The 26,516-nt window shown below is 25.6% G+C and overlaps 10 protein-coding genes across 10 annotated transcripts; 6 read left to right on the top strand and 4 right to left on the bottom strand.

Annotated features, from left to right (window-relative positions):
- Positions 1 to 344: 344 nt before the first annotated feature.
- Positions 345 to 852, bottom strand: OCT59_017416 (uncharacterized protein; the record flags this gene model as incomplete). Its single annotated transcript, XM_066137469.1, has 3 exons — positions 345 to 466; positions 524 to 563; positions 766 to 852. 3 exons carry the CDS (start codon positions 850 to 852, stop codon positions 345 to 347), a joined length of 249 nt encoding a protein of 82 aa, XP_066004052.1.
- A 346-nt stretch (positions 853 to 1,198) lies between these two features.
- OCT59_017415 (uncharacterized protein) lies at positions 1,199 to 2,226 on the bottom strand (the record flags this gene model as incomplete). The annotated part of the gene is made up of 5 exons (XM_066137468.1): positions 1,199 to 1,647; positions 1,723 to 1,807; positions 1,878 to 1,973; positions 2,039 to 2,128; positions 2,203 to 2,226. The coding sequence occupies 5 exons, from the start codon at positions 2,224 to 2,226 to the stop codon at positions 1,241 to 1,243; spliced, it is 702 nt and encodes a 233-aa protein (XP_066004051.1). The 3' UTR covers positions 1,199 to 1,240.
- A 7,473-nt stretch (positions 2,227 to 9,699) lies between these two features.
- On the top strand, positions 9,700 to 10,077 carry OCT59_017414 (uncharacterized protein; the record flags this gene model as incomplete). The annotated part of the gene is made up of 1 exon (XM_025325701.2): positions 9,700 to 10,077. The coding sequence occupies one exon, from the start codon at positions 9,700 to 9,702 to the stop codon at positions 10,075 to 10,077; it is 378 nt and encodes a 125-aa protein (XP_025179876.2).
- Positions 10,078 to 10,569: 492 nt separating this feature from the next.
- On the top strand, positions 10,570 to 10,968 carry OCT59_017413 (uncharacterized protein; the record flags this gene model as incomplete). Its single annotated transcript, XM_066137467.1, has 1 exon — positions 10,570 to 10,968. The coding sequence occupies one exon, from the start codon at positions 10,570 to 10,572 to the stop codon at positions 10,966 to 10,968; it is 399 nt and encodes a 132-aa protein (XP_066004050.1).
- A 916-nt stretch (positions 10,969 to 11,884) lies between these two features.
- OCT59_017412 (uncharacterized protein) lies at positions 11,885 to 12,769 on the top strand (the record flags this gene model as incomplete). Its single annotated transcript, XM_066137466.1, has 4 exons — positions 11,885 to 11,913; positions 12,200 to 12,249; positions 12,333 to 12,457; positions 12,524 to 12,769. 4 exons carry the CDS (start codon positions 11,885 to 11,887, stop codon positions 12,767 to 12,769), a joined length of 450 nt encoding a protein of 149 aa, XP_066004049.1.
- Positions 12,770 to 13,202: 433 nt separating this feature from the next.
- OCT59_017411 (uncharacterized protein) lies at positions 13,203 to 14,795 on the bottom strand (the record flags this gene model as incomplete). Its single annotated transcript, XM_025316681.2, has 1 exon — positions 13,203 to 14,795. The coding sequence occupies one exon, from the start codon at positions 14,793 to 14,795 to the stop codon at positions 13,203 to 13,205; it is 1,593 nt and encodes a 530-aa protein (XP_025179877.2).
- Positions 14,796 to 15,954: 1,159 nt separating this feature from the next.
- Positions 15,955 to 17,054, top strand: OCT59_017410 (uncharacterized protein; the record flags this gene model as incomplete). The annotated part of the gene is made up of 3 exons (XM_066137465.1): positions 15,955 to 16,253; positions 16,326 to 16,660; positions 16,738 to 17,054. The coding sequence occupies 3 exons, from the start codon at positions 15,955 to 15,957 to the stop codon at positions 17,052 to 17,054; spliced, it is 951 nt and encodes a 316-aa protein (XP_066004048.1).
- A 1,780-nt stretch (positions 17,055 to 18,834) lies between these two features.
- On the top strand, positions 18,835 to 19,698 carry OCT59_017409 (uncharacterized protein; the record flags this gene model as incomplete). Its single annotated transcript, XM_025325702.2, has 5 exons — positions 18,835 to 19,137; positions 19,208 to 19,243; positions 19,305 to 19,335; positions 19,425 to 19,571; positions 19,652 to 19,698. 5 exons carry the CDS (start codon positions 18,835 to 18,837, stop codon positions 19,696 to 19,698), a joined length of 564 nt encoding a protein of 187 aa, XP_025179879.2.
- Positions 19,699 to 19,736: 38 nt separating this feature from the next.
- Positions 19,737 to 20,559, top strand: OCT59_017408 (uncharacterized protein; the record flags this gene model as incomplete). The annotated part of the gene is made up of 5 exons (XM_066137464.1): positions 19,737 to 19,833; positions 19,916 to 20,041; positions 20,145 to 20,188; positions 20,285 to 20,365; positions 20,509 to 20,559. 5 exons carry the CDS (start codon positions 19,737 to 19,739, stop codon positions 20,557 to 20,559), a joined length of 399 nt encoding a protein of 132 aa, XP_066004047.1.
- A 4,305-nt stretch (positions 20,560 to 24,864) lies between these two features.
- On the bottom strand, positions 24,865 to 25,899 carry OCT59_017407 (uncharacterized protein; the record flags this gene model as incomplete). The annotated part of the gene is made up of 1 exon (XM_066137462.1): positions 24,865 to 25,899. The coding sequence occupies one exon, from the start codon at positions 25,897 to 25,899 to the stop codon at positions 24,865 to 24,867; it is 1,035 nt and encodes a 344-aa protein (XP_066004046.1).
- Positions 25,900 to 26,516: the final 617 nt, after the last annotated feature.

Here is a 26,516-nt window from a genome sequence, read left to right as displayed (position 1 = left end):
TTAATCGGAATAGTACAGTATGCCGATCTGGTTGTTAACTGAAAGTAAAATTTACTTTTTGTCAGTATTCGTATTTTATTTTATAAATTATACAAATATTAAATAAATGAGCTATTAGTAATTACGTAAAAGTAGCAGATCTTGTTTGACAAACTCCTTTTCTCGTGAAAAAATGATTTTTTTTCTCACAAAACTTGTTTCGTATGGAAGATATATCATTTTTATTTCATATGGGAACATATCATTTTTTTCTCCCATCAAAAAAAAAATTTTTCACGTAGTTCTTTGGGGAACAGAATAGTTGGGAGAACTGAATTATAATAACATATAATTTATTAACAAAATTATTCATTTTCTATACATTTGCAATTATTTTCTAATTTATTTTCTATTTCTATTATTTGGTTTAACTTTTGTTGATATAATTCAACGGCAAATGTTTTTTGCCGTTTTAATTGTGTAATTTCTAAATAAATGTTAGTAATTGATATATATTATTTATACAATAATAATTTATAATTACCTTTATCTTTATTTTCAATTGTTTCGTTTAAAGAGTTGACCTAAACCAATTTTTTAATTAGAAACCAGATAACAACCGAATACAATTATATACTCCATCTTTTATTAAACCCTCCAAAAAAAAAATAAAAAAATAAAAAAATAAAAAATAGAAGAAAAAAATAAAAAAAGCTATCTAAAAGATCTGAAAAACTACGGGCGAACCTAGTAACCACTCTAGGCGGTTCTCAAGTGTTCACTCACCTTATCTCTTTTTCTTTTATTATTCGAAAAGGATTTATTTTTTCGTTCTTGTAATTTATTTTGACTTCTTTTGTGAACCATCTTCATTTGTAAGTTATCATAATTGAAGGGAAAGGTATTTATAAGATTTAAGCGATTTTTTAGAACAAAAAAGATTAAATGTGTAAAATTTCTTATCAAAGTAATTTATAGTGTGTAGATTATTTATTAATGATTAGAACAATTAAACATTGCGTAATGAGGCGTGGACAAATTACGCGTTACACAATTCAAATTATTTATGCGGAGGTAATCTAAACGTCTTCAAATTTTTAATTTAATTCGAATGAAATGCCGAATACTGATATAGTGTATGAGAAGATGAATTAACCAATAGTTTATCATAACAAGATTTATTGAACTAATTAAGTCAAAACTATGTATGATTCGTTTTATACAAGAACGAAGAAATTGTCATCTCCGAGATCAAGTTTATTTATTTACTTGATTTTGCTTTTCTTCCTCTTTTTTTGGGGACATTATTTTGATTTTCTTTGTCATTTACACGTTGTTTCCGGACCCTTTTTGGAGGATCACTTTGAACTTTTTCATTAGTACGTGGTTCTGGAGGCCGGACCTGAACTTGTTCATCAGTACGTGGTTCTGGAGGCCGGATCTGAACTTGTTCATCAGAAGGCTCAACTGGAGGCCGGATCTGAACTTGTTCATCAGAAGGCTCAACTGGAGGCCGGATCTGAACTTGTTCATCAGAAGGCTCAACTGGAGAAGGAGGATCTTGTTGTGCTTGAGGAGATGGTGGAGGACGGTCCTGTAATGCTGGAGAATTTTGTGGTGGAACTCTTAAATTATTTTCTAATTCATTTTTTTTTTTCAGATAATAGCCTATTATAAATAAAATGAAATAATTAATTTCTACTATAAACCAACTAGGTATAAATAAAGTTATTATTAACTTACGTTTATTTTGTATAGTACTAACAAGCATCTCCTTTACAGCCCAATCGGCTGCGGTTATAGGGAAGTCAGGAGCCTTTTTTTTAAACTATAATATAATAATTTTTAGTATACTTCAAAAAAAAAAGAAATGACGAAAATTAAAATTTAATATTTACAGAACGAACTATTTGTGCAGTTATTGTATGCTTTTGACTCCTATAATCGGCGGTAAAATCTACATTCTTTTCGTAGAGACATTCTCGCATTATCTCCTATTACAAAATTTTACTATTAAAAAACAATTTTTATCTTTTATTAAAAATTAATAAATAGTTACCAAATAAGCAAGCCAGCGTTGCTTTTCATTTTTTAATCCTAACGCATCTTGTAAATTATATTTAGACGTAGGCTTATATATGGGCCTGAGCTATAATATAGTAATAAAGTAAGAATTTTTGATTATAGATTATTAAAAATATTTTTATATTTTTACTTTTATACCTCAGTTTCGGGTGTTTGTTCCATTTTTTTTAAATTTTTTTAAAAAAATGCGTAAAGAAATGAAGAATCACTAAAGATAGCATGTATTTATACTTTATACTTAAACGTGACGCGACTGACGCGTTGTTTATTTTTATTTTTTATTGATCGCGAAATACCATTTATAGTTGTTCGACACCATTTTCTGATTTTCTGTCCTGATGGTCTAACAAAGTGCCTCTCCAAAAACTGACTCATTACCCCTGTGAATAATATATTACGACTCGTTTATGCATCAAAGCCCAGCTCGAGGACACTAAGGAGACCAGTATCAAACATGTCTAATAACCGATATAACTTTATTTTAGGTTCTGACTGATTGAGAGCCTTGCGAACAATTGGTGAGAGGGAGTTTATACCTTTAAATATAACTTTTGCATTTCACTGTAGTGTTGGTGTCATAAAGAAAAAAATATCATGAAAATTATATTATGAAATTATTAATGAAAGATTATTACAAGTATTAGGACTACATTCTTGTCAGTATTAACACGGTTAAATTAACTTCATTGATAATAATACATAAAATATAATGATTCAATTTATCGGTCATCAGTACGAGCGTTGCTCATAACACAATCTCTTAATACAATTAGTATGGCTTTATATGAACCGTTGCTCATAATAGGCTTTGAACAATTATTATGGCTTTTATATGAACCGTTGCTCATAATAGGCTTTGAACAATTAGTATGGCTTTGTGTGAACCATTGCTCATAATACAATCAGTATAATTATTACGAATATTGTCATTATTATATCATCTCTAATAACGATACACAATCTTGTAACACAACCTCTAACTTTAATGCGTAAATTTAATACAATCATGTAATACAAACTATGTGATTGTTTATAAAAATAGATCGTTACATAAATTCTATCACGTTTCAAAATGCCATTTCTTTGTTCTTGTCGTATTTGTAAAATAAATTCTAAAGATGGTAACGGAAAGTGGTTGTCTACTAGAAAAACTTTTAAAAAACATCAAAAAAGAGAAAAAGCAAATATTGAAAAAATTAATGAATCTGAAGCAGAAAGCGGATCAGAAACAAAAAGCGATAGTGAATCAATTTCAAGTTGTAACGCAGCTGAAAAAAGAAAGTTCGAAGACGATGAATCGGATAAATCAGATACAAGTTCAGAAAGCAATATTTCAAATAACGATCATGTTCCTGTAATTTTAAAAGACATACCAAAAAGGTAATTAATTAATTGTTTTATAAAAAAAGTAAATTTTACTTTTATTAAACATTATTGTTATAATAATACTTTAATAATCATCAAAATCATGTTAATTGCAGATCAGAAGATTATGATGATGACGATAGCGATGAGCCATTTCTTGACAACGAAGATTATAATAATGGTAATCCAATTCCTAATAACGAAGATTACGATAAGAATAGTGATAGGCAAAGTCTTGATAATAAAGATTGTGATGAAGAAGATGATAAAGGAGACATAGAAACTGAAAGTGATTGTTCACAAACAAGTGCATATATTTCTGAAGAGAATGATGAATTAACAGATGATGATAAAGAATTTGAGGAATCTGAAATGACAAACATAAACGATGGTACAGTTAATACTATGTTTATTGATTTTAATTTTGATAGAATAATAATATTTATTTATTTTAGATGAATTGATTCAAGGTTTACGTCTTTTACATACAAAAGTACTCCATTCAATATCTGACATCGCATTCAACAAAATACTTGATAATGTTAATTCTAATTTAACAATCTATAAGTTGAAAAAAAAATCAATAGCATAGTTCCTTTTGAACCTCATAGATACGATACTTGCAAAAACAGTTGTATTGCATTTACATCATCATATGAAAATTTAGCCAGTTGCCCTATTTGTGGTGAAAACAGATTTGATGATAATGGCAAACCTGTAAATACAACATTTTTTTTTCGGTAAAAGAACGCCTAATAATTCAATACAAGAATAAAGAAAGAGCCGAAGAATTACAATATAGAAGTAATTATTCCCAAAACAAAGGAGAGGAGGAAATATATGCTGATATCTTTGATGGATTGTGAGTATAATTTAATTACTAAAGTAAATTTTTTTTTAAAAAAAAGGCCATTAAAATATGTTTCTTTCAATAGGTTATATAAGGATTTATTACAAAGGGGTTTTTTTAAAGATGAACGGGATATTGCACTATCTGGGACATGTGATGGATATCAGATCTTTGAACAACGAACCGATGATTGTTGGGTCATCTTATTAATAAATAATAATCTTCATCCTTCTATTCGTGTAAAAAAAGAAAATCTACTGGTAACAATGATAATACCAGGTCCCCGTTCGCCAAAGAATTTTAATTCTTTTTTATGCCCTCTTATAAAAGAATTACAAGAACTTGAAGGTATAGCTAATTTTAATATCTAATAAAAATGTATTTTTTCTATAATTGAAATTTTATTTTGTTAAATATTATAGAAGGAGTTCAATGTATAGATGGACGAACAAATGAACCTTTTATTTTACGCGCACATTTATTAACATGGACGGGGGATGTTCCAGCGTTAAGCAAAAGCTTAAACCTCTCTGGACACAATTCGTATAAAGGTTGTCGTTTTTGTATGATAAAAGGGACTTGTCACCCATCAAATAAACACATATACTATCCATCATCTGCTTTTTGCAATATAAGAAATCATGATGACACGATCAATATGGGAAAATTAATTGAAGAAGAAACGAATAAAGATCGAAAAGATGAAATGATCAGAGAAACAGGTATGATTTTCTTGAGAAAAAAAGTAAAAGTATACTTACATCTCTGTATTAATTATTATTACTTTACTATACAGGAATTAAAGGGTCCAGTGAATTGTTAAAATTACAAACATTATTATTTCCATGGTCTTTCCCAACAGATATAATGCATTTATTCTTCGAGAATGTGGCACCGTCAATGTATGCACATTGGAGTGGAAAATTTTTTTATAACAATCTATTATTGTCTAGTGATTATGAGTTATCAAAATCACAGTGGGAAAGTATTGGCATACAAATGGAAAAAGTAAAAAAAGATATGCCTATTGAAATTGGTCGCCCTCCACGTGACATATTTAAATATCATAATGGTTACAAAGCGGTAGAATGGAGAAATTGGATAATTTTATTTTCATTACCATTACTAAAGGTGTATCTGGATAAAAGGTATTTTAATAAAAAGTAAAAAGTTAAATTAATACATTTTTAAATTTTTTTAACTAATCAAAAAGTAAATTTTACTTTTCGTTACATAATAGGCATCTTCAAGGATGGGCAAACTTTGTGAAGTCTGTAAAGCTTTGTTTAGAACCTGAAATATCTGAAGAACAAATTGATGATGTACAAATTTTGCTTAAAAAATTTTCAGATTATTATGAAAGGTAATGATTTCTGTCTTATAATTTATAATTGTATAATAATTAAAATAATGATTAATTATTTTAGAGAGTATTATCAGAACAATGGCCAACGTTTAGCAGCATGTAAGATAAGTTTCCATTACCTCTTACATGTAGCAGATTCTATTAAATATTGTGGCCCTAGTTGGACCCATTGGCAGTTTCCTATGGAAAGGGTGTGTGGTATATTACAACCACTCATTAAATCAAAGATCAAGCCATATAGCAACCTTGCAAATATGCTTACTTTGTTACAGCAATTTTATATGTTACCATTTTTTTCTATCTCAAAAGCTATTTTCAAAGAAAAACCGCTAAAACAATGGAGTAAGGAACGGGTCTTTAGTACTGAAGGGTATGAAGAAGAATTTTATTCCCCTTCTACTCAATATTCTCTGCTAAGCCAAGAACACAAACATCTGATTAAATTTTACGAAGGATCAAGCAATATAAATCGTAATGATTTAGAAATGGTAATATAAAGCTTTATTTTATTTAATTTTAAATTCATCATTACAATAACAAAATAATTTCGTTTTTTAGGAGGTTAATAATTATGGTGTAAGATATGGAAGATTAAGAACTTCAGATGGACAATATATTAGTAGCTGTTGTATAAAAAGAAATAATAAAATTGCAAGAAATAATTATTGTGCTCAGGTAAAATTTATAATCTTTGATTACTATCATTGCTATTTTTTTATTTTTTTGATATAATTTTAATATTGATTTTATATTTTATTTATAAATATTTTTAGATAAGACGCACAATAGATAAACTTGCCCACAGACCCAATGCGCCTCCTCAACTCGTTATTGTAGATATATATGGAATCGTAAATTATTATCTTGTCCATGAATTCAACCATCAGGTTTACATGTTAGCCTATGTACAATTAACATCAAAAATTGTAGAAGATGAATATGGATGTAAACATTTTACTCAATTCAGATCAAAAGAATTTATCGATGTAAGATGTTTAGATCATTGTATAGGTTTTGCTAAAATAGATAATAGATATTATATAATTGATAAAGAAAATGCATTTGATGACTCTAATTGGGAAAATATTGGGCATTGATTTCTTGCAGCAGTTCGCACTTATAATAAAACTTTTTATGTTCTAGTAAAAAACCCGATAATTAAGAATATTTGTTGTATATTGATTAATTTCTAAAAATAGCTAAACACGAATAAGATTATCCCATTAACTTTATTTGTATCTAAAAATAGTTAAACACGGATAAGCGATGATGAAATAGATGAAATACCTATTATAAGCAAAACATTTCACTGTTTTTTTATTTTACTTTTCTCTTTTCTGATAAAATATTGGTAATAAGTCTATGTTATTCTGGTAATAAGTCTATATTATTTATAAACTTACTGACGAAAAATATTTTACCAGGAATAAAGGATACAAGATACAAAACCTTGAATTTCTGGAATTAGAAAGTTTTAATTAACCCTACTTAGAAGAGAAGCTGACTATATTACAGGGAGAGACGGTATGAATACATAAATTTTCCACCACAATATCAATTATCCAATAGTTAGTTACTGTCGAAATTAATATTAACTGATTCTTTTATTTTTTCTATTTTAATGTAGCCGTGTCAGGTGTTAACTGTAGAATGTAGACGTGTATAAGTATTTTTTTATGTTTATTAACAGGTATGCATCAAACTTTATTGTATTGGATTTAAAATTAAATAATTAAATTACTAATATACCTTTTTCCCCTCTTTAACAAGTACATTAAATTAAATAGGTCCGTGTCGAGGTGTTAATTGTAGACGTGTATAAGTATTTTTTACTTAAAAATTATGTTTATTAAACAGGTATGCATCAAACTTTATTGTATTGGATTTAAAATTAAATAACTAAATTACTAATATAACTTTTTCCCCTCTTTAACAAGTACATTAAATTAAATAGGTCCGTGTCGAGGTGTTAATTGTAGACGTGTATAAGTATTTTTTACTTAAAAATTATGTTTATTAAACAGGTATGCATCAAACTTTATTGTATTGGATTTAAAATTAAATAACTAAATTACTAATATAACTTTTTCCCCTCTTTAATAAGTACATTAAATTAAATGGGTCTCGAGTTATTGTGTAATGGGTATGAAAAATAAGTTTTCCTAACTGTATCTTCTTTTCTTTATTTATTTTATTCTTTATTTATTTTCGTTTTATATAGTTTCAGAAATATGAAATTAAACATTTTACTTTACTATAGAAATTATTTGTATCATTGGTTATTAGCATAGCCTTTAAAATGTACACGAATTATTATTGAAATATAATCAAACCATATCGATATTGTATTTATATACTAAAAATATCATTATTATCAAATGTAAAAATGTAATTAAAATAATCTTTAATGCAAGTAAAAATGTATGCTATTTTTAATTAAAAGATACATAAAATATTATTTTATTTGAACTAAATTGACCTTTAAAACTACTAAAAATATATGTTATTTCTAATTGAAATATTATTAAAATATATGCAAAATACAATTGAATCATATTTATAATACACTGAAAATGGGCTTTAAATATACTTAAATATATATAATAACACGAAATAAAATTATCCTGAAATTAAGTAGAAATTAATGACATAAAATTTGCACTTAAAATATACTTAAAGAGGCAAAATTTAAGGGTGTTTTATGAGCTTTTTACATATTAAATACAGTATATTTAAACATAATTTTAGCATTATTTATGGATATAAATATCTTACATAAAATATACTAAAATTATATTTAATTTATACTTATAATATACATGATTATATAGTTAAATATTCTTAAAATTCAGTATATTTTCAGTATATTTTCAGTATGCGATTTTTCTTACTGGGATTATATTTGGATCTACTATTTTATAAAACTTAAATGGATTCATTATTTTATAACTAATTTGATTTTTTAATATAAATGTATAACTGTAATGATAGTTAATATCCTACATATCTAATTCCTCAACTTTATCTACAAACTGATTTTTATTTACTTTATCTTTTGAAAAATTAATTATTAAATTCTTTAAAAATTCTTTAAACTTTTTAATTATATCTTGTACAATATCTTTGATCTTACAACATTGCCATAAATGATCATAAGTTTCTTCTTAAAAATTACATTTCTACCTATCATCATATAAATCAGGTTTATATTTCTTTAAATTCACACATATTGGTAAATGACTGCAAATAATAATCTTCAAATAATGATTAAGATATATAATAAAAAATGATAAATAATATTTATAATAAAATAAAATAAATAAATTATTAATTATTATAATTATACAATATATTTATATTTTATATATTGTATTAATAATTAATATAATCAACTGATTTTTCTTTATAATTATCATAAATATATATAATTATGTGGATTTTATGATTAATCTTGCAAAATGGCAGAATATTTATACTAAGATAATTATATTTTATATATATTTACCTGCTAAGTAAACTGACTATTTGACAGTATATATATGAAGTTTAGCTATATAAATAACAGGTAGTTTATATAATCAATAATATTAGAATAGTGCAATAGTTTATATTACTTGTTTTAGATATTAAATATAATTATATTTTTCTTTATAAATATATTTACATTAATTTAAATTACTAATAAACTTTTAATTATATTATATAATTATATTATTTTTTTCAGTTTTATTAAAAATAGACAAGAACTCTTCCCTGTACCGTTCACGTCCATTTTTCACATAAGAAATAATATGCTTTTTTTTCGTTAATTTACTAGAAAATTAGTACTTCAGTATTAAGACAAAAGTGTTCCTTGTTTTAACCAACACACTTTTTATTATCGTTCTTTTCAGTTCGCAAAGGTTTATAAGGCTTATTAGTCCTTTGTAGAAAAAAGTTTGTGGTTTTCTTGCGAAGTTTTCTTCACAAGAAGGCGTAAATACAGTGTACCAATTAGATACAGGATGCTGAATAAAGAAATTTTTGTCGGCTATACTTTTTTCCGTTCAGAAAAATGAAACAGTACACGGGGGCAGATATGATCTACTTCACCCGAAAAGAAAAGTCCTACATCCTTTTACATGTGGATTCGTTACAGAAAGAGAAAGATACATTGATGATTATCACCAATAATAGACATATAGTGAAGAAATATGATAAGCCATTTAAGACTAGTTCTGATAGGGCTATTATGAATACTAAATACAGGATTTCAAAATACTTGACAAGTGTATTTTGTGGGTTGCCTATTGATTTAAATGCTAAAAATAAGTATTTTTGCAGAATACGTCAATTATTATTGGATAAACTTGTTGCGATAGAAAATAGATTAAAGAAACAAGAAAAGAATAGACAGACTACAACTTATATTAAATTTAGTTATAGTAAATGAACATGGTATTTAGGGTTCTATATTCCATGTTCATTTTGTAGTAATGTCTGTGCTTATGTAATGTCAAACAATAGGAAAGTATGTCAAAATTGTCGTTCAAAGGTGATAGTAACACCTACAACTCCCACGCAAAATACGTTTAAAAATTATTGTCAAAGTAAACAAATAGTAAGTAAATGCATAGGCGTTACTTATACAAAAAAGGTTTCAATGGATAGTGGTACAGGTAACTATTTAGTTACATACTTGAATTTGGGTATTAACAAACAGTTCAAAACGATGAAAGAACAAGAGAAGTATAAAAAGAGGTTTACGAATAGCCTTAAAAATCATAAGAATAAATGGAATTACACTAATAATAGATTTGAGTCAAAGCCCGTAGTTTCCAAACATTGATTGAAACGAAGATGTGATATTCTTAAGAAACATTATATATCAAACAAGGAATTGGAGTTTCTGTTAGACCAAGTTACAAGTAGATCAGGATACAACATGTTGAAAGAAGATATTTTTATTAACCATTCCTTTAACAGTGAATATTTTCTTGAATTAAGAAAGAAAAAAGAAGCTGCTTTTGAATGTGAAGATATTAAGGTGGTAGAACAGTCGTCTAGTGCTGGTAAGAATACTATAGTCGACAACATTACCACAAATTTTCAAGAGCTAGAAATTAGAGAACAGGATAACGTGCTTCCTTGGCAAGAAATACTACATAGAGAAATACCGATTACAAGACCTGAATTTCATAGGGGGTTGAATAGTGTCAGAGATCTTAAAACTCTGATGACATATTGTAATGGAGTTAGAAACAAAAGACTTGCTTATAAATTGTCTTATAATTATGTTATTGGTCAGTGTGAAATAAGAGCTCGTAAGATACATATGGGCTGATTTGTCTACCTTTAATTAAAATATTAATTTTATTACATTTTTATTATACAAAATACTATATAATATACAGTAAATTGGAAATGAGTATTAAAAAATTTTTATTTAATGTTATTATACTATAATTTGGTAAATATTTCTTTTAAATTAATATAATTCTTAGCACTTACTATATATGTTAAAAATTTGTATCTCAACTTAAAACGTAAATATCTTCAAATCCAGTGATCCAATTGGCAAGCTCTTTTTTCGTTCATATAGACCAGATCAAAGGCTTTCCAAAGAGTCTAAATTTATAAAAAATGGATCAGTGAATCCCAAGATATTTGCATTTAAGCATGTTAAAAAGTTCGCACCTCAACTTTAAACGTAAACATCTCTGGATCTAATAATTCAATCGGCAAGCTCTTTTTTCGCCTATAAAGCCCAGAACAAGGGCTTTCCAACGAGCCTAAAATTATAGAAAACGGATCAGTGAATCTTGATATATTTGCGTTTAAAGATGGTAATACAAACTCTGATATAAAATAATTATTTTTATTGTTTGAAAATATTTATTATGATACCATCTTTTATATGATATTTTTATTATACTTTTATAAACATTTATAGCTACTAAGGCTATATAAATTTTTATTTTACTTTATATTTATTAAAATATACTTACTTTTTAATAATATATGTTAAAAATTCCATATATATGAGAAATGGGTTTTTTATTAGTGAAATGGGTTTTTTCGCAGCTCTTTTACATTTAATAATTTAAGTTTCGCAAATGTAAATTTTTGTTCAACTTATTATTTAGTCAAGTGATCATCAATCAGATGATTTTTTGGTATTACAAAACAATTTTGAGTAACAAAAATTGTGAAAATCAATCAATAACTCTTTTTAATGTAGAGTAGACAAATCAGCCCATATGAAGGAACGCCTCGTGGTGTTAAGAAGGTATGAATAAGTAATTAGTTATTCTTGTTTTGTTTTTCTATTTTCTTTTGTGGGATGGCTAATTACGAAGAAACAAATTATCAAAAGAGAAAAAATGAATAATTATTTTTGGATTTCAAATCATTCCTTATCTGATAATATTTACATAAGGCTATTTGGTTAGAAAGAAAAATATATAGACAGAATGTCTATTGAATTTATTTTTTGGTTTTACACCATTCCATATTTGATTATATTTACATATGGCAAATTTTATTTGAAAGAAAAATATATAGACTTCTTTTAGTAGTTTTAGCGAATTAATTAGTAGATTGTTTCATCATTCTGTATTCGATAGTATGTACATACAGCTTTTTTAATAAAGAAAGAATCATACATGCACGTTATTTATAACATGTAGCGATTAAAAATTTTTTTAGTTAAAATTATACAGGAGTATTCAAGAGATGATATAGATACACATGAATTAAAAGGTAAAATTAATGAGCTTGGTATGTGGGATATTGGACGCTTATATGATTTTACATTTTTAATGAAGAATCAAGTCAGTTGTCAGTTAATAGAATTATTAAGGTGCTATAAAATAATTGAAAAAAAATTGTTGTATAAGGTACTGAAACAAATAACCGGAAGAGTTTTATTAGAATTCAAAGTGCTTATTTGGGAACCAAGAAATGAGTTACAAATAAAGAAAGAAAAGCGGTGCGGTATTAGCGGTAAAGATAAAAAAGCTAAGTCACATAGTAAACGCACTGAAGTGGGTGTTAAAGATGTTGGCTGTAAGATGTTAGAAAGTAATTGGAATAAATGGAATGATTTGGCATTCCATCAAGGTGGTCATTGGGCAAATTTTTAGGTAGATCATGACAGTCACCTTTGAATTTGAGGTCGCATCATAGTTTTTAACAATGATGTGATCATTTAGGTGACAGGTCGACTTGTTCTTTATGAAAAGTAGTCTTGTTTCATAATGCTTAATTCTTATTTGTATTTGTTTATCTTATATTTTGTAAGTTTATATATGTAAGTAAGCATGATTATAATAGGACATAATCGCATCTATAATAAAGTATTAAAAAAAAAAAAAAAATTTTTCAGTTTTAAAAAATATAACTATATAAAAAGTTAACTGTATTATATTATAAAAATTTATATACCAATATTTTATATATTTTAAATATATTGTAAATTATCAATATTAAATATATAATACTTTATTTAATTTAAAAAGATTTACTGATAATTTAATTTACTAAAAATACTTATTATATAAAAAAAAAATATTATTATTATAAATCTCTAATTTGAACTTCAACACCAATTTTCCATAAAATTTCTAATAAATATAATTCATCAATTTCCCAATCTCTAAATTTAGGAGAACAAATTTCTAAATATTTTAAATTATTATTTTTAAATTTAACATAATTAACGATTGCTTCAAGATTATAATTTGTATAAAAAGTTGAATTATAACAAATTAAAATTAAAGATTTTAATAAAGGGGTATTATTTAAATTAAATAAATCCTTATAATTTTCAGGACTTAAATAATAAAAATAAAATTCAAATAATTTTAAAGTTGAAGGTAAACTTTTACTCAAGGATTTTATAATATTATAATTTATACTATAATTATAATTTTGATGAATAATATGAAGATTTTCTAATTTTGAAGATTTCAAAAAATTAAAAATTAGGGAAATATCATATAATAAATCATCATCATAAAGGAATAAGGATGAAAGATTTGAAGTATAATGTAATAAAGATAAACTAATTTCATTAGTTAATTGATTTAATAATAAACATTTTAAAGAATTACCCAAAAATTTAATAATTGAATTAGTTATATTAAAAGATAAATTTGATTGATTAAAGATTGATAAATTATTCAATTTAAATGAAACATTAGAAAATAAATTAATATTTTCTAAAGAAATACCATCACAATCACTAATTAAAAGATCTTTTAATGTAACACATTTCATTAATATATTTAAAGAAATATTTGTAAATTTGATATAATAAAATTTTAGTGAAATTAAATTTGTTTGATGAGAATTTAAGGATAAAAAGATTGGTATATATTCTAAATGTTTGTTATATAATTGACCTGTTAATTCAAGAGATTTCACACACCTTTGATTTTTAATAATGTTACCTAATAAAGGGATTGATAGGGAAAAATCTTGTTTCTCATAAAAATCGATAATAAAATTTTCAAAGAGATGAATATTTTTATCTATAATTGATTGAGATAAGATAAGTATATTATTAGAAGTTTTAGGATATATTGTCATTTTAAATGTTTGTAAAGTATTCTTTAATCTAAATAAATTAAAATCAAAAAATTCTTTATCAAATAATTCAATATAATATTCATTTTGAATTGGACAAATAGTTTTTAACCTCTTTGAACGTCTTAATATCATATGTTTAATTAAAGATTCAATCGGTTGTATCTTATGTTCAAAAAATCCCACAGATCCTGAACGATTTTTTTCATCCAATTTAAAATATTCGAATAACCAACTTCTAATACAACTACTTAAAAAAGGTATCTCCTCAAAATATTCTACATAATTAAATAAAGGTCTTTGATTTTCTTGTTGTTTTAAATCAATATTAAGTCCTTTTAATTTTGATAATTCAATATGATCAAAAAATAAGAGTAAAGTTTTTATGAATAATACTCTATTTTTAAATGAACATTTGTGCGAGATCAACAAAGGATTTTTCCAAATGAATGGAACTGTTTGTTCACACCATAAACGATTAAGAAAAAGCCAATTAAATAATGAACCTTTATGAATGTGATGAAGTTCCTTTAAAATATTATAAATACAATCAAAAGGTAATACTGGTAATGTTTGAACCATAATTTAATATTAGGTCAAGAAAAGAAAAAGGGAACAAACAATACTGTTCCTCATTCAAATTCTTATATACTTATTGTTAATAGAAAATGTGATGCATATAAATAAACTCCCCAATCCGTTTCACGTAATAATATTTTTAGCTTATTTGGCTTAGATCTAAACATTTTGTCCCTGTAAGTATAGTAAGTATATGGACAAATAATGTTATACCACGTGTTACCCTTTAATATGTGCGTGAAATTTTTCTTTGCATCTATAATGATTCTAAAATAATAACTTTTTAAAAAAAAGTCAAATATTAGCCAATCAAATTTCGTCTGTAATTAATAAGGTTTGCCCGCCTCCCGATGAATGTACAATATAACAGATAAAGTTTGTTCGGAAATTTATAACCTTATCTTATATGAAAACATTACACTTACAAAAAAAGTTGAGGCTAGAAAATTTGTTCGATTTTTTATTGGAGAGGTTATTTTTTACTGTATTCCAAATTCTAAAAATATTATCCATATCCGATAATTCTTGAATGATTATTCGTTAAAGATTTTATGTAGTAATACATTTTATTTTGGGATTACAAAATCTTTTGGTATTAATAAAGTCTACCGTTTTTTCTAGATTTGGAAATAATGTTTATTAAATTGAACAAATTATAATAATTCGGGTGAGAATTTTTTGATTCTAGACCAAACCTTCAAGAAAAATTTGCTACGAAAAATCATTCCAAAAACATTTTTTTTCGGATTTCGTGAAATGTAAAAATCAAAACAAATATAAACCATGCGTAACTCATGACATTATTACGATGAATAGCCTCATCTAGACTTATGCAAACTTCTAAATTATTGCATATAAATCATACGTTTTAATGTATAAATTTTTAACGAATAATAAAAATCAGAAGTTTTATTTCTTTAACCTTTTTAAACTTTTTTATTTGACAAAAAATATTCTTTTATTTACACCTTGACAAAAAATATGCAAACAAATCAGAATTTTGAATCTACTAAGATTTTTATATCTAGTTATTCTTCATGGTTGTTTATATATAAAAATCCTTTCAACCCACAATTTTTTCATTTTAAAACTCTTTAAACTACGATTAAATATAATTCTTATACTACCCTTTAAAAAACTTTCTTTTGTGAATAAAATTCAAATGCCTATATCTAATATATGTCATTATGAACATGAAATTACTTGGGTTCATAATGAAATAGATGATATTTATAGTGAACAAGTTGATGATTCTGATAAAGAAGACGATCAAGATGAGGTTTCTTATGAATCCTTAAATAGTCAAGACTTTCAAGGTGCAACTCGTTCATTGTCCAAAGATAACGAAGAAATTGACCGTCTTCATTTACAACATTATTATTTTAAATATATTTGGCAAAAAAATTTCTCTGCACCAATTGAACATAAATTGAAGGAAAATGCCCGCGTCTTAGATGTTGGGTATGTATAATTAATTAATTATTTAAATGAGAAAAATATAATATATTAATTTTGATTTAACTTTCAATTAAGCTGTGGTGCAGGAACTTGGTTGTTAGAAATGTCAACAGATTTTCCACGATCAACTTTTGTAGGCGTGGACATTGCGACTATGTATCCTTCGGACGTTATGCCTTTGAATTGTGAGTTCATGCAGTGCAACGTTCTCGACGGAATACAATTCGCTGATAACACATTTGACTTCGTCCATACGAGATTGATGACCTTTGCATTCATTGATAATGAATGGTTTGAGAAAGTCATCAATGAATTAATAAGAGTTTTGAAAACTGGTGGAACGTTAGAAATTATGGTAATAGACGAATATAAAACACAAGGACCTGTAACAGCTCAATTGTGTAATGCATGTAAGTAATTTTTTTTTTTTTTTCTTTTTAACGGGAATTAAATTCCAATGAAAATAAAATAATACTTAATTTATTAGTATTTTCGTATATGCATGAAAATGGATTTATGAATAATCTTATCCCAGATCGCGTTAAAGATTATTTAAATTCTACAAATCAACTTAAAGACATTGTTCAAGAAGAAAAGTTAGTCCCAACCGGAAAATTGGCAGGAAATTTTGGAATATCATTTGAAGATTTACATAACACTTGGCCTTCGGTTCGAGTACCTTTATCAACCCATATGGGTATTTCATCTGAAAATTTTGATGAACTTGTTGATAAATGTGTAAATGAAATTGACGAATTTAAAACATGTTTTAACACTGCAAGAATTTATGCCATTAAAAACTAAAATGCATTAAAATTAATAATGTTTGTTTTAAATTACTCTTATTTCTCTTATTTCATATAATTCATTATTTAGTATTACTATTTAATTTTTTATATTTTTTATAATAATCTTGCTGATTACTGTTGTATAGTTAATCATTTTTCTTGGATAAATATTTTACATATTATTAAATATAAATTTGACTTTATTAACAATTTTGCCTTTTTTTAAAAAATGCCAAAAAATCAAACATGATCGTATTCTTGATACATTTATGTTTAAATGGTTAACGTGGAAATGAGAAAATATTCTTTTGTATGTTTTTGTTAGCCCTAAGGAGTAGAAATGAATAAATCAATCACGGATTAGTTAGCACCGATATGCGAACAAAAAAATAGAGTATATGATATGATAGTATGTATTTTGGGGCTTATTACAATTAACATTTGGTATTTCGTTTTATATGATCAAAATGTAAAATATAACTGATAATCTGGATTTGCATGATCTGATGATCGTTCATGTGCATGTAGTGATTTCCAAGCCACCCACCAAAAATCTTCATAAAAACATTTTACTTTTCTCGGCAAATGTAATGGACAAAATGTTTAAAGTTAACGCAGATAGTATCATTGTCACGATTTATGGCTTATCCTCCTTAACACTATTTATTATGAATAGCAATAAAATCATATATCTTCCTGCGAGCTAGTCTTAAAATTTTTTTAAAAAAATAATAACACCATAATAATCAAAGAACTTGACGGTAGACCATGGCCAGATAAGAATTCTCTTTTGGAAGAGAGAGAAATTATTCGAGCTGCACGACAAATGATGAGTGAGCAAAATTTTATTAATAAGGTTATGTATTGCTGTAAGGAAAGAGGGTTCCGCTCGACGTAGGCCTCTTGCGGGTACCGTCCTATAAGGAGTAGTGGCAACACTCTGGTTGGTGCCATCTGTTAGTGAATGTAGGGTGACTTTGAGTCCCGTAATACAGGAAGTTTTTGATGAAAATTGAGATACTTAAAAGTAGAAACCGAGGAAAGAGAGGAAAGAGAGCGAGAGAAAGTGAATTAGCAAGGGAATAAGAGGGAAAGGGAAAAAAGGAAAAAGGGAAAGAAGGAAGAGTAAGCTGAAGTCGTAATCAGAAAGAAGCTAAACCAGATAATGGAGTATTTAGCTGTGATGTTATGTCTAGAGAACACACTTTATTAAAAGAAGAAAACGGTAGGTAATTGTAAATATAATTGAAATTTCAATCTCAGAAATCTCAAGCAAATCGAAAAAATCGGAAATGAATCATTTTTTATACGTGAATGGACGGATCTAATCACCGACGATAAAATTGAATTGAGAAAAGAAATAGAAAAGGTAGACTTTAAATATACATATATGTCAAATCCTTTGGTATGGATTTGATATTAAATTGAGAAAGCTACGTTCTATAATCTGGATAAAGTATGAACTCAAGCCGTTTTTAAAGAAGAAATTGCGACTGTATGTGCTAGTTGTTTATATGCCGAAAGAAACTGATTTTATATTGTGGAAATAGCTATGTTGATAGCGTAAAGAGAGCTCAGTTAATGACTTGGAATATGTAAGAGCATATCTGTCTAATATATTGATGTAGTTCGTAAAACAGCTACCTTATCAGGTGGTATTCAAACTTATCCCTCTAACTTTAACTTTTCTAAAATTATTAATAAATTTCAGGTAAATATAGCCAGAATATACAGTTAAATGGATACGTTACTTTTTCTTGATAATAAGGTTGACCGTGCTTCTAATCGATTTCATTATGCAGTCATCACTTTTTAACGATACTTCTGAAAGCGATATTAGTGATTTGAAGAACTCTGTGCGAGATTTTAAGAGAAATCATCATATGAATAGCAACATTAAAAACTACACATGTGAAAAAAATGATTTATGTACAGATGATGAAATCGAGAGTGTATCAACCGAAGTCCAAAAGTTCATTACAAAGATGAGTAAATTGAAGCACCGTCTTTTGAACTTCTCTGAACGCAACCAAATATTCACAGTCAATAAAATCTTTACAGACGATGAGAGAAAGACAATGAGAAAATTCTGGGAAATTGTTCGTAATATTGTTGTAGCTAATTAGAAGTTTAGATTTAAATTAATCAAATCTTTTTTTTTTCTCGTAGGGAGAACCATCGGACGAAGAAAAGCCAACTCGTCACGTCAATCTAAATTGGAAAGGAACAACTGTCGTTAGATATTCATCGGCAAACTAATTTTGAGGAATCGTTTAATACATTACGATTTTTTGTGGGTAAGATTCTAAGCGATTGTAAGTAACCATATTGCTTAACAATATATCGTAATATTCAGCTAATTCACTGCAACTTCCATTCCATTTAGTGTACTGCCATTTGCAATGCCATTTAATATCCTTCTTGATCCAGATGCGACGGAGATTGCGTGCAGGTTTAAAATCAAACTCGAACTGGATGAGGTTGTTGACCACCCGAAGAACACGTGTTGCAAAAGCAAATGAATTTTTGAACCGTAAATTTTCTAATCATTATACAAACTTTACTATTTATTTGATTGTATATAGTTACTAATGCGTTATAGACTTTGACTAGTGGAGAGGCTTTGCGGAAATAACATAAAAACGAGACGAAAGAGCTAAACCCACGTGTCAACCTTGGAACGAATCTTAAGCTCTGTATGAATTCTAAGGAGATAGAATGGGTTTTTAGAGGTTGTGGGGAATGCGATGGTGACAGATGTTATCAAACATGGAGAAGGCATCAGTTACTCAAAGGTCTGTTACTATGTGTTCATATTTTTGAGATCTTTAAGATACAGCAAAGCTTATAAATTGCTATTTGATTTGTCTCTTGTAGCAATGCAAATATCAATTTTTTACACCAGAGACGACATCATTTGCAACGCAATGTTACGGAAGAACAATTTAAATACATCCATAATTATGGAATTCTTGTGTACCATATGTAGAAAGTTTACGTTTTGTTTGTTTCTAATTGACTGATTATAATAATAGAACGTGAGACAACGATTTACACAATGCATGTCAAAGAAGGATTACTCGTCCTTACAAATTCATAATCCCAGATAGTGATGATCAAGTGTATGTATTGGTAGAAATTGTAGAAAAGGTATGTTTTTTCAAGATGTGAATCCAACTATATTTACCGATGCACTTTCCAAATATCTTAAATATCTTTTTAACCTGACTTCATCTTTCATCACAGATCCAGGTAATAGATTACTATTTAAAGTTACAAGAAATATCACGAAAGTTTCATAATTATACTCCTTCAAATGAAGTACCGGTAAGAACTTCCCATCAAAAAACTCATGAACAAAATATTAATGTTATTAGATACATTTGTGCAAAAATTTTCGATTAGTATGCGCAATAGGCTGTGTAGAAAGCAAAATTTAGTTTCACAATGAGAATTAAAATTTGTTGTAGTTAATTGCCAACGTGCGCAAATCTAAAGAAACGAAAACCAGAAGTTTATGATGACACTTGAAGATATAATTTTTGTAAAATTGAAGAAACATACGGTCATTATGGTAGTGTTCTAAAACGACAGATATCGTTCAAGATATAATCAAGAAATTTAAAGAATTTTTGAAAAAGATGTTAGTTGAGTTTTCAAAAGAGGAAATAAATGAGATTCACAAATTGAGGATTTAGACATGTGGAATCTAAAAGATCATTATAATTTTACATTTATGTTGAAAAATCAAATTAGTTTAGAATAGTGGGGTTATTTAAATTTCATAAGGTAGTTAATATAGACAGATCTTATTAAAGGAACTAATTAGAAAATTAATATTAGATTTTGGAATGAAATACAAATTAGTAAGAAAAAGGCATAATATTACTAGTAAAGACAAAAAGAAGAAGTCAAGTGGAGTTAAACATAATATAGGAGAATATAGAAATATAAATGGAATAAATGGAATGATTTTTCTTTTCATTGTGGTGTTCATTGGTCAAATTTTTAGGTGGATCTTGACAGTCATCCAGAAATTTTAGCTGTATCATTGTTTTTAATAATGATATAATCACATAGGGGACAGGTTGACTTTTTCTTTGGAGTAGTTATAATGCTTAGTTTTAGTCCTTATATATATTTTATTTTTCTTATTTATATAAGTTAAATATATGTAAGTAAGCAATATTATTATTCAGCTCAATAGGATTATGCAAATTTTCATAAACTGATATTTTTATTAGACTTAGCAATAATATATATGATTGATATAATAAAGTGATAAAGTGAAATATTTTGTAGGAAAAGTTTAAATAAAACTTATAAAGTGAATTAAAAATAGCATGAAAATGAAATTTATATAAAGTTAAATAAAGCTTATTTATAATGTTATTAATTAATGCATATATCAGTTACAGGAATCTTCATTAATTGGTGAAAATAACCATTATATAACCTATTTTCATCCAATTATTTGATTCTGTAATATAACTATTTTCTCATTTAATAACTATTTATTATAATATGATAAAATTGCATCTATAAAAATAAATAATTATTTTAGAATCTAATAATTAGATTTCAATGTTTTTTAGCTTATTATTATATTAGTCTCACTAAGAGGAATCAAATGATGTAGATATTTCCTTAATATCAAGGTGTAATTTTCTTTTAAAACTCATAATCTATAATGAAATATATAATTAGTATTCTAAATGGTCTTACAAATTTTGCAAAAAATTTGAGGTATCTCCAAAATCCTACAATTAATTTCTTTAAGATTTTACTATAATTTATTATAGTTTTAACAAGATTTTAGCAATTTTAGCATTTATAATAAATTTGTCAGATTTCATTTTTCTTCAAAGTTTTGCAACTTTTTAATAGGACTTTCATATGGTTTCAGCAAAGTTTAACATTTTGGCAACTTGCTAAAATCCTTTAATTTTCCAGTAACTTTAGAAGGGGGTTTATAAGCAAATAGTTTTATTTAACATTATATAGTACAAGAAAATTAAAAAAAAGAGTTTGATTTCATTTAATTTTATTTAATTTTATTTTTGATTTATTATAATTTTAATTTTTTTTAGCTTTTTTTTTTTTAATGATTTATATATACTTTTATTGATATTAAATTTTTTTTAACTTTAGTAGTGGTATTAAAGATATATAATATAGCATAATTATAGATTTTTTTATTTACAATAAGTGTATTCATAAAAATTTATTTTTATATGCAGATTAAATTAAAAATTTTATGTGATTTATTATGGATAAAATTACCTAATTTTAATAAATTTATATATAGGTGAAATCACCTAAGTGATTTTATATAAAGAACAAATTAGTAACAAACTAACAATTAAAAAAATTTAACCAATCAAAAAATTTTAAAAAATTTATATTATTCAAATTATAAAGTAAAAAATATTAAATTTTATACCAATCAAATTTAATAAATTTAATAAATTAATTGTAAGTAAAATCATCTAGATGAAATTATTTTAGGTATTTTAGATAATTTTTACTTAAAGAGAAAATTAACAACAGTTTATAAAAATAATATAAATATATATTCCAAATAGGTACAATTTAATTTTAAACATACAGTTTATTTTTTAAATAATTTAATGAAATATTACTTGACTTTTGCAAAATAATATAAATCTAAATATTAGATTTCTTTTGTTCAATAAAGATTTTGATAATTTTATAAATAATTTAAAACTTTAAAAAAAAGGAATTTTTTAATTTTTCAATTGATAGTATAATTTTGATTTATTACATATTAAGTAAATTTATTGCTATTTTTAATTTAATATAATTTTTTTAATTTTATTATATTATTATAAAAAATTAGATTTTCAGATTTTTATGTAATAATTAATATTAAAATCCAATAAAATTATTATTATAATATATATTATTATATAATAAGACCTAAATTTTTTTTTTAATATAAATTTTACCTTTTAATTTTTAAAATTTAGACTAATTTGTGAAAAAGTTACTTTTTCATAAATTATATATGTAATGTTCAGGATTCTCTTCTACAAAGATTTTTTTCATAAAATAAAACTACTTTTTTAATATTAAACTAAATTTTAATAGTTCTATATATAAGAACGCTACTACTATTTCATTATTCTGAATATATCATTAAAGTATATATAATTGTTAGTTTTATATATGAAGTAAATCTTTTAACTAGTTAGTAATAGAAGATAGAGTTGAATATAATGGTAAATATCTAGAAATCCTTTCATATTATTATATTAGATATAAGATACGATTTTACTCAAAGGTCATTACAACCTATGGTTATTTAGCACTAATAATATATTTGTGAATTCCTAGTGGTATAGAAGTAATTATCAAAATAATAATTCTAAAAGTAGTATTAAGGTTACCTGCCTAAAACTTTCCAAAATTTTACAATTAGTTTCTTTAAAATTTTACTATAATTTTATTATAATTTTGGTAAGATATTGGTAGTTTTAGCATTTATAATAATTTTTGGTAAGTTTTACTTCTTTTTAGAATTTTGCCAACTTTTTAATAAGACTTTTATATAGTTTTAGCAAAATTTCACTATTTCAGTATTTTGCTAATAACTTGCTAAAATTCTTTAGTTTCTTTAGCAATCTTAGGTAGTGTAGAATAATAATACTTTATTACCAGAAATTACCAATCAGCATCCAAATAGTAGAGAATTGAATTCTAGTTTAATTTTACATACTTATTGATCTATAAACACTTCAAACTTTACTATTTATAAAGATCATCTAGTATTTAAAGGTATCTCTAATGGTATTTACTAGAATAGAAACTACTAAACATTATGTAAACAATAATCATTTAAATAGAATAATAAATCTACCAAAGGTTTCATAGAGAATATTAGCAGAATATCAAGATCCTTTATTGAAATATGTAGCTGTACTGTATATATTTATTTACCATAAGGCGACACAAAGTGGTAAAAATGGTTTTCATAGTCCGGCCGGGTTAGTTTTGTTAAGTCTTAAAAAAAATTTTTTTATATTATTACTATGTCAGGTGAGAATTTTTTAAAAATTGAAAAAAAATAAAATTTTTGAAAAAAAAAATTAAAAGCCAGGTTGCTGGATTATTGATGAAATTTTTATATTATGAAAACCATAAAATCAAGTTTGTATGGCCTAATGCAATTCCATTACTCTAATTTCTGTATTTTCACATGTAGTAGTATCCATAGTAAAATTCTTTTAATTTCTATAATTAGCAGAATTGAACTTGTAATCTTACTATACTTAGATTATATAGGAAAAGTTGATCAGACCTTCATTTTTTTTATAATAAATAATCATATTTATTTTATTTAATATATTTATATTTTATTAGTAAATGAATCAGTAAAATATATATAATTTAAAACTAAAATTATATTAAATTTTGGATTTTTTTTTATTAAAAATTATATAATTATTACAGTTAAAGTATTTTTTTAAACAAGATTTTTGAAATTAAAAGAAAATAAATATAATAAGTATAATAAATATATTTATATTGATTTGCAAATTAACTTAAAATAATATTTTTAATATAGAAAATTTCAAAATTTTTTTATAGTAAAATAATTTTGAAACCCAATTTAAAATTTACAACATTATTTATAAATATTTTGATTTTTTATTTATAATAAATTATTTTAAATAACTAATTAATACATTAATACTAACAATATTGGGTATTAAAATGTTAATATTAAATAAAAGTTTATAATTCTAATAATTAAATAAATAATGATTAAATGGTATTAAATATCTAAATTGTCATATATTAAATTATTCTTTTAATAGATCATATAATTTGCTTTTAGCTTCTTCATCACCATTTTTAGCAGCTTCACAATACCAATTTATAGCTTGTTTTATATCCATTTCAACCTCTACACCAAACTCATAGAATACACCTAAATAATATTGACCATCACTATTATCTCGTTCAGCAGATTGTTTATAATATTCTAAAGCTTTTTTTAAATCTTTTTCAACACCACATCCAACTTGATAGCAGTAACCAAGTTCACTTAAACCTAAAATTTTCCCAGATTTAATTGATTTTTTATATAGATTGAAAGCTTTTTTCTTGTCTATTTCAGTTCCGATACCAAAATCAAAACAATTAGCAATATTACATAAACCATATATACATAGTTCACTTTCTGCAGCTTTTTGATACCATTTGAAACCCAAAGTTTCATCTATTGCCGTTCCTTTTCCCAAAATATAACAATTTCCCAATAAAATTTGGGAATAAGCGATTCCCATCTTTGCACCTGCTATATAAGAATTAAATGCTTTTCTTTCATTTACTTCTGTTCCAATCCCTCCTTCATAAAAAAATCCGAGTAAAGTTTTATATTTTACATCATGTTCATTATTTAATAGCCATTTAAAAATTTTTTCTTCTTTTTGATCATTATCTTCAAGATGACGTCTAATTAATATTATAATTTGATTGATTGGATAATTATCTAATGCGTCATAAAATACAAATAATAATTCATCAACATATTTCATTGTCGGATCTTTAAGATGATCTCTTGAAGGTGAAGAAGGTCTTGAATAAATCACTGGAACATTTGGATTTACCGGAGAAGGAGGTCTACTGAGTCTTGAAGGTGATAAAGATCTTGAAGGTGATTTTAAACCATTTAATTTTGGTGGAGTATGCAGATATAAATTTGGACTAGTTGGACCTGGTTGTGTTTTCAAATTTAACGATGATGATGACGTCTCATTTATCACTTGATCAAAATCTTTTGATTCATTATTCATTTGAAAAGATGGTGTTGAAACGCCAGTTGTGGAAGCCATAATTTTTAAATTGTTATGAAAATTTAAGGAAAGAGGGTTTAATAATAAGGATTTGAACAATACTTTTTTGTTAATTAATATGTCGATTTATGTTTACAGATCTTTCCGTTACGTTTCACTAAATTATTCTGTATCACTTCAGTTCTGGCAAATGGCAGTAGTGTACTTATACTTTGGAACCTTATTGTCTTTACCTACCAGACTACACTTAAAAATAAATTCGTTACAATTATCTCAAACAATGACTACACTTAAAATAAATTAAAATCATTCATTACAATTATCTCAAACAATTAATTTTGTTGGCGTAATATTAATTTGTGCATGTATTTTTTTGACAATCATTAGATAGATAAACGGAAAAATTTTAAATGACGCCACATTAATTGTAAAAAAGCTTTTCGGACAATAATCTAGATACAATTTACTTCCGCCTTCCCAACCTTTAAAAAAAAAAAAGGTAAAAAGTTACACCTGAAAATATGCAGGGGACATTATAGTTTTGACAAATGACAACCTAGACAACCGACGATCGAGTGTAACAATGAGGGTGATGCCTTAATGTGGACGATTATCAAAATCAAATAAATATCCAGTATGAAGACTATGAAGTTGCA

This window comes from Rhizophagus irregularis, chromosome 26, assembly GCF_026210795.1.
Source record: "Rhizophagus irregularis chromosome 26, complete sequence".
Taxonomy (NCBI): Eukaryota; Fungi; Glomeromycota; class Glomeromycetes; order Glomerales; family Glomeraceae; genus Rhizophagus; species Rhizophagus irregularis.
The sequence above is the reverse complement of the archived record's forward strand: the minus strand, read 5'-3'. Positions and strand labels throughout refer to the sequence as shown.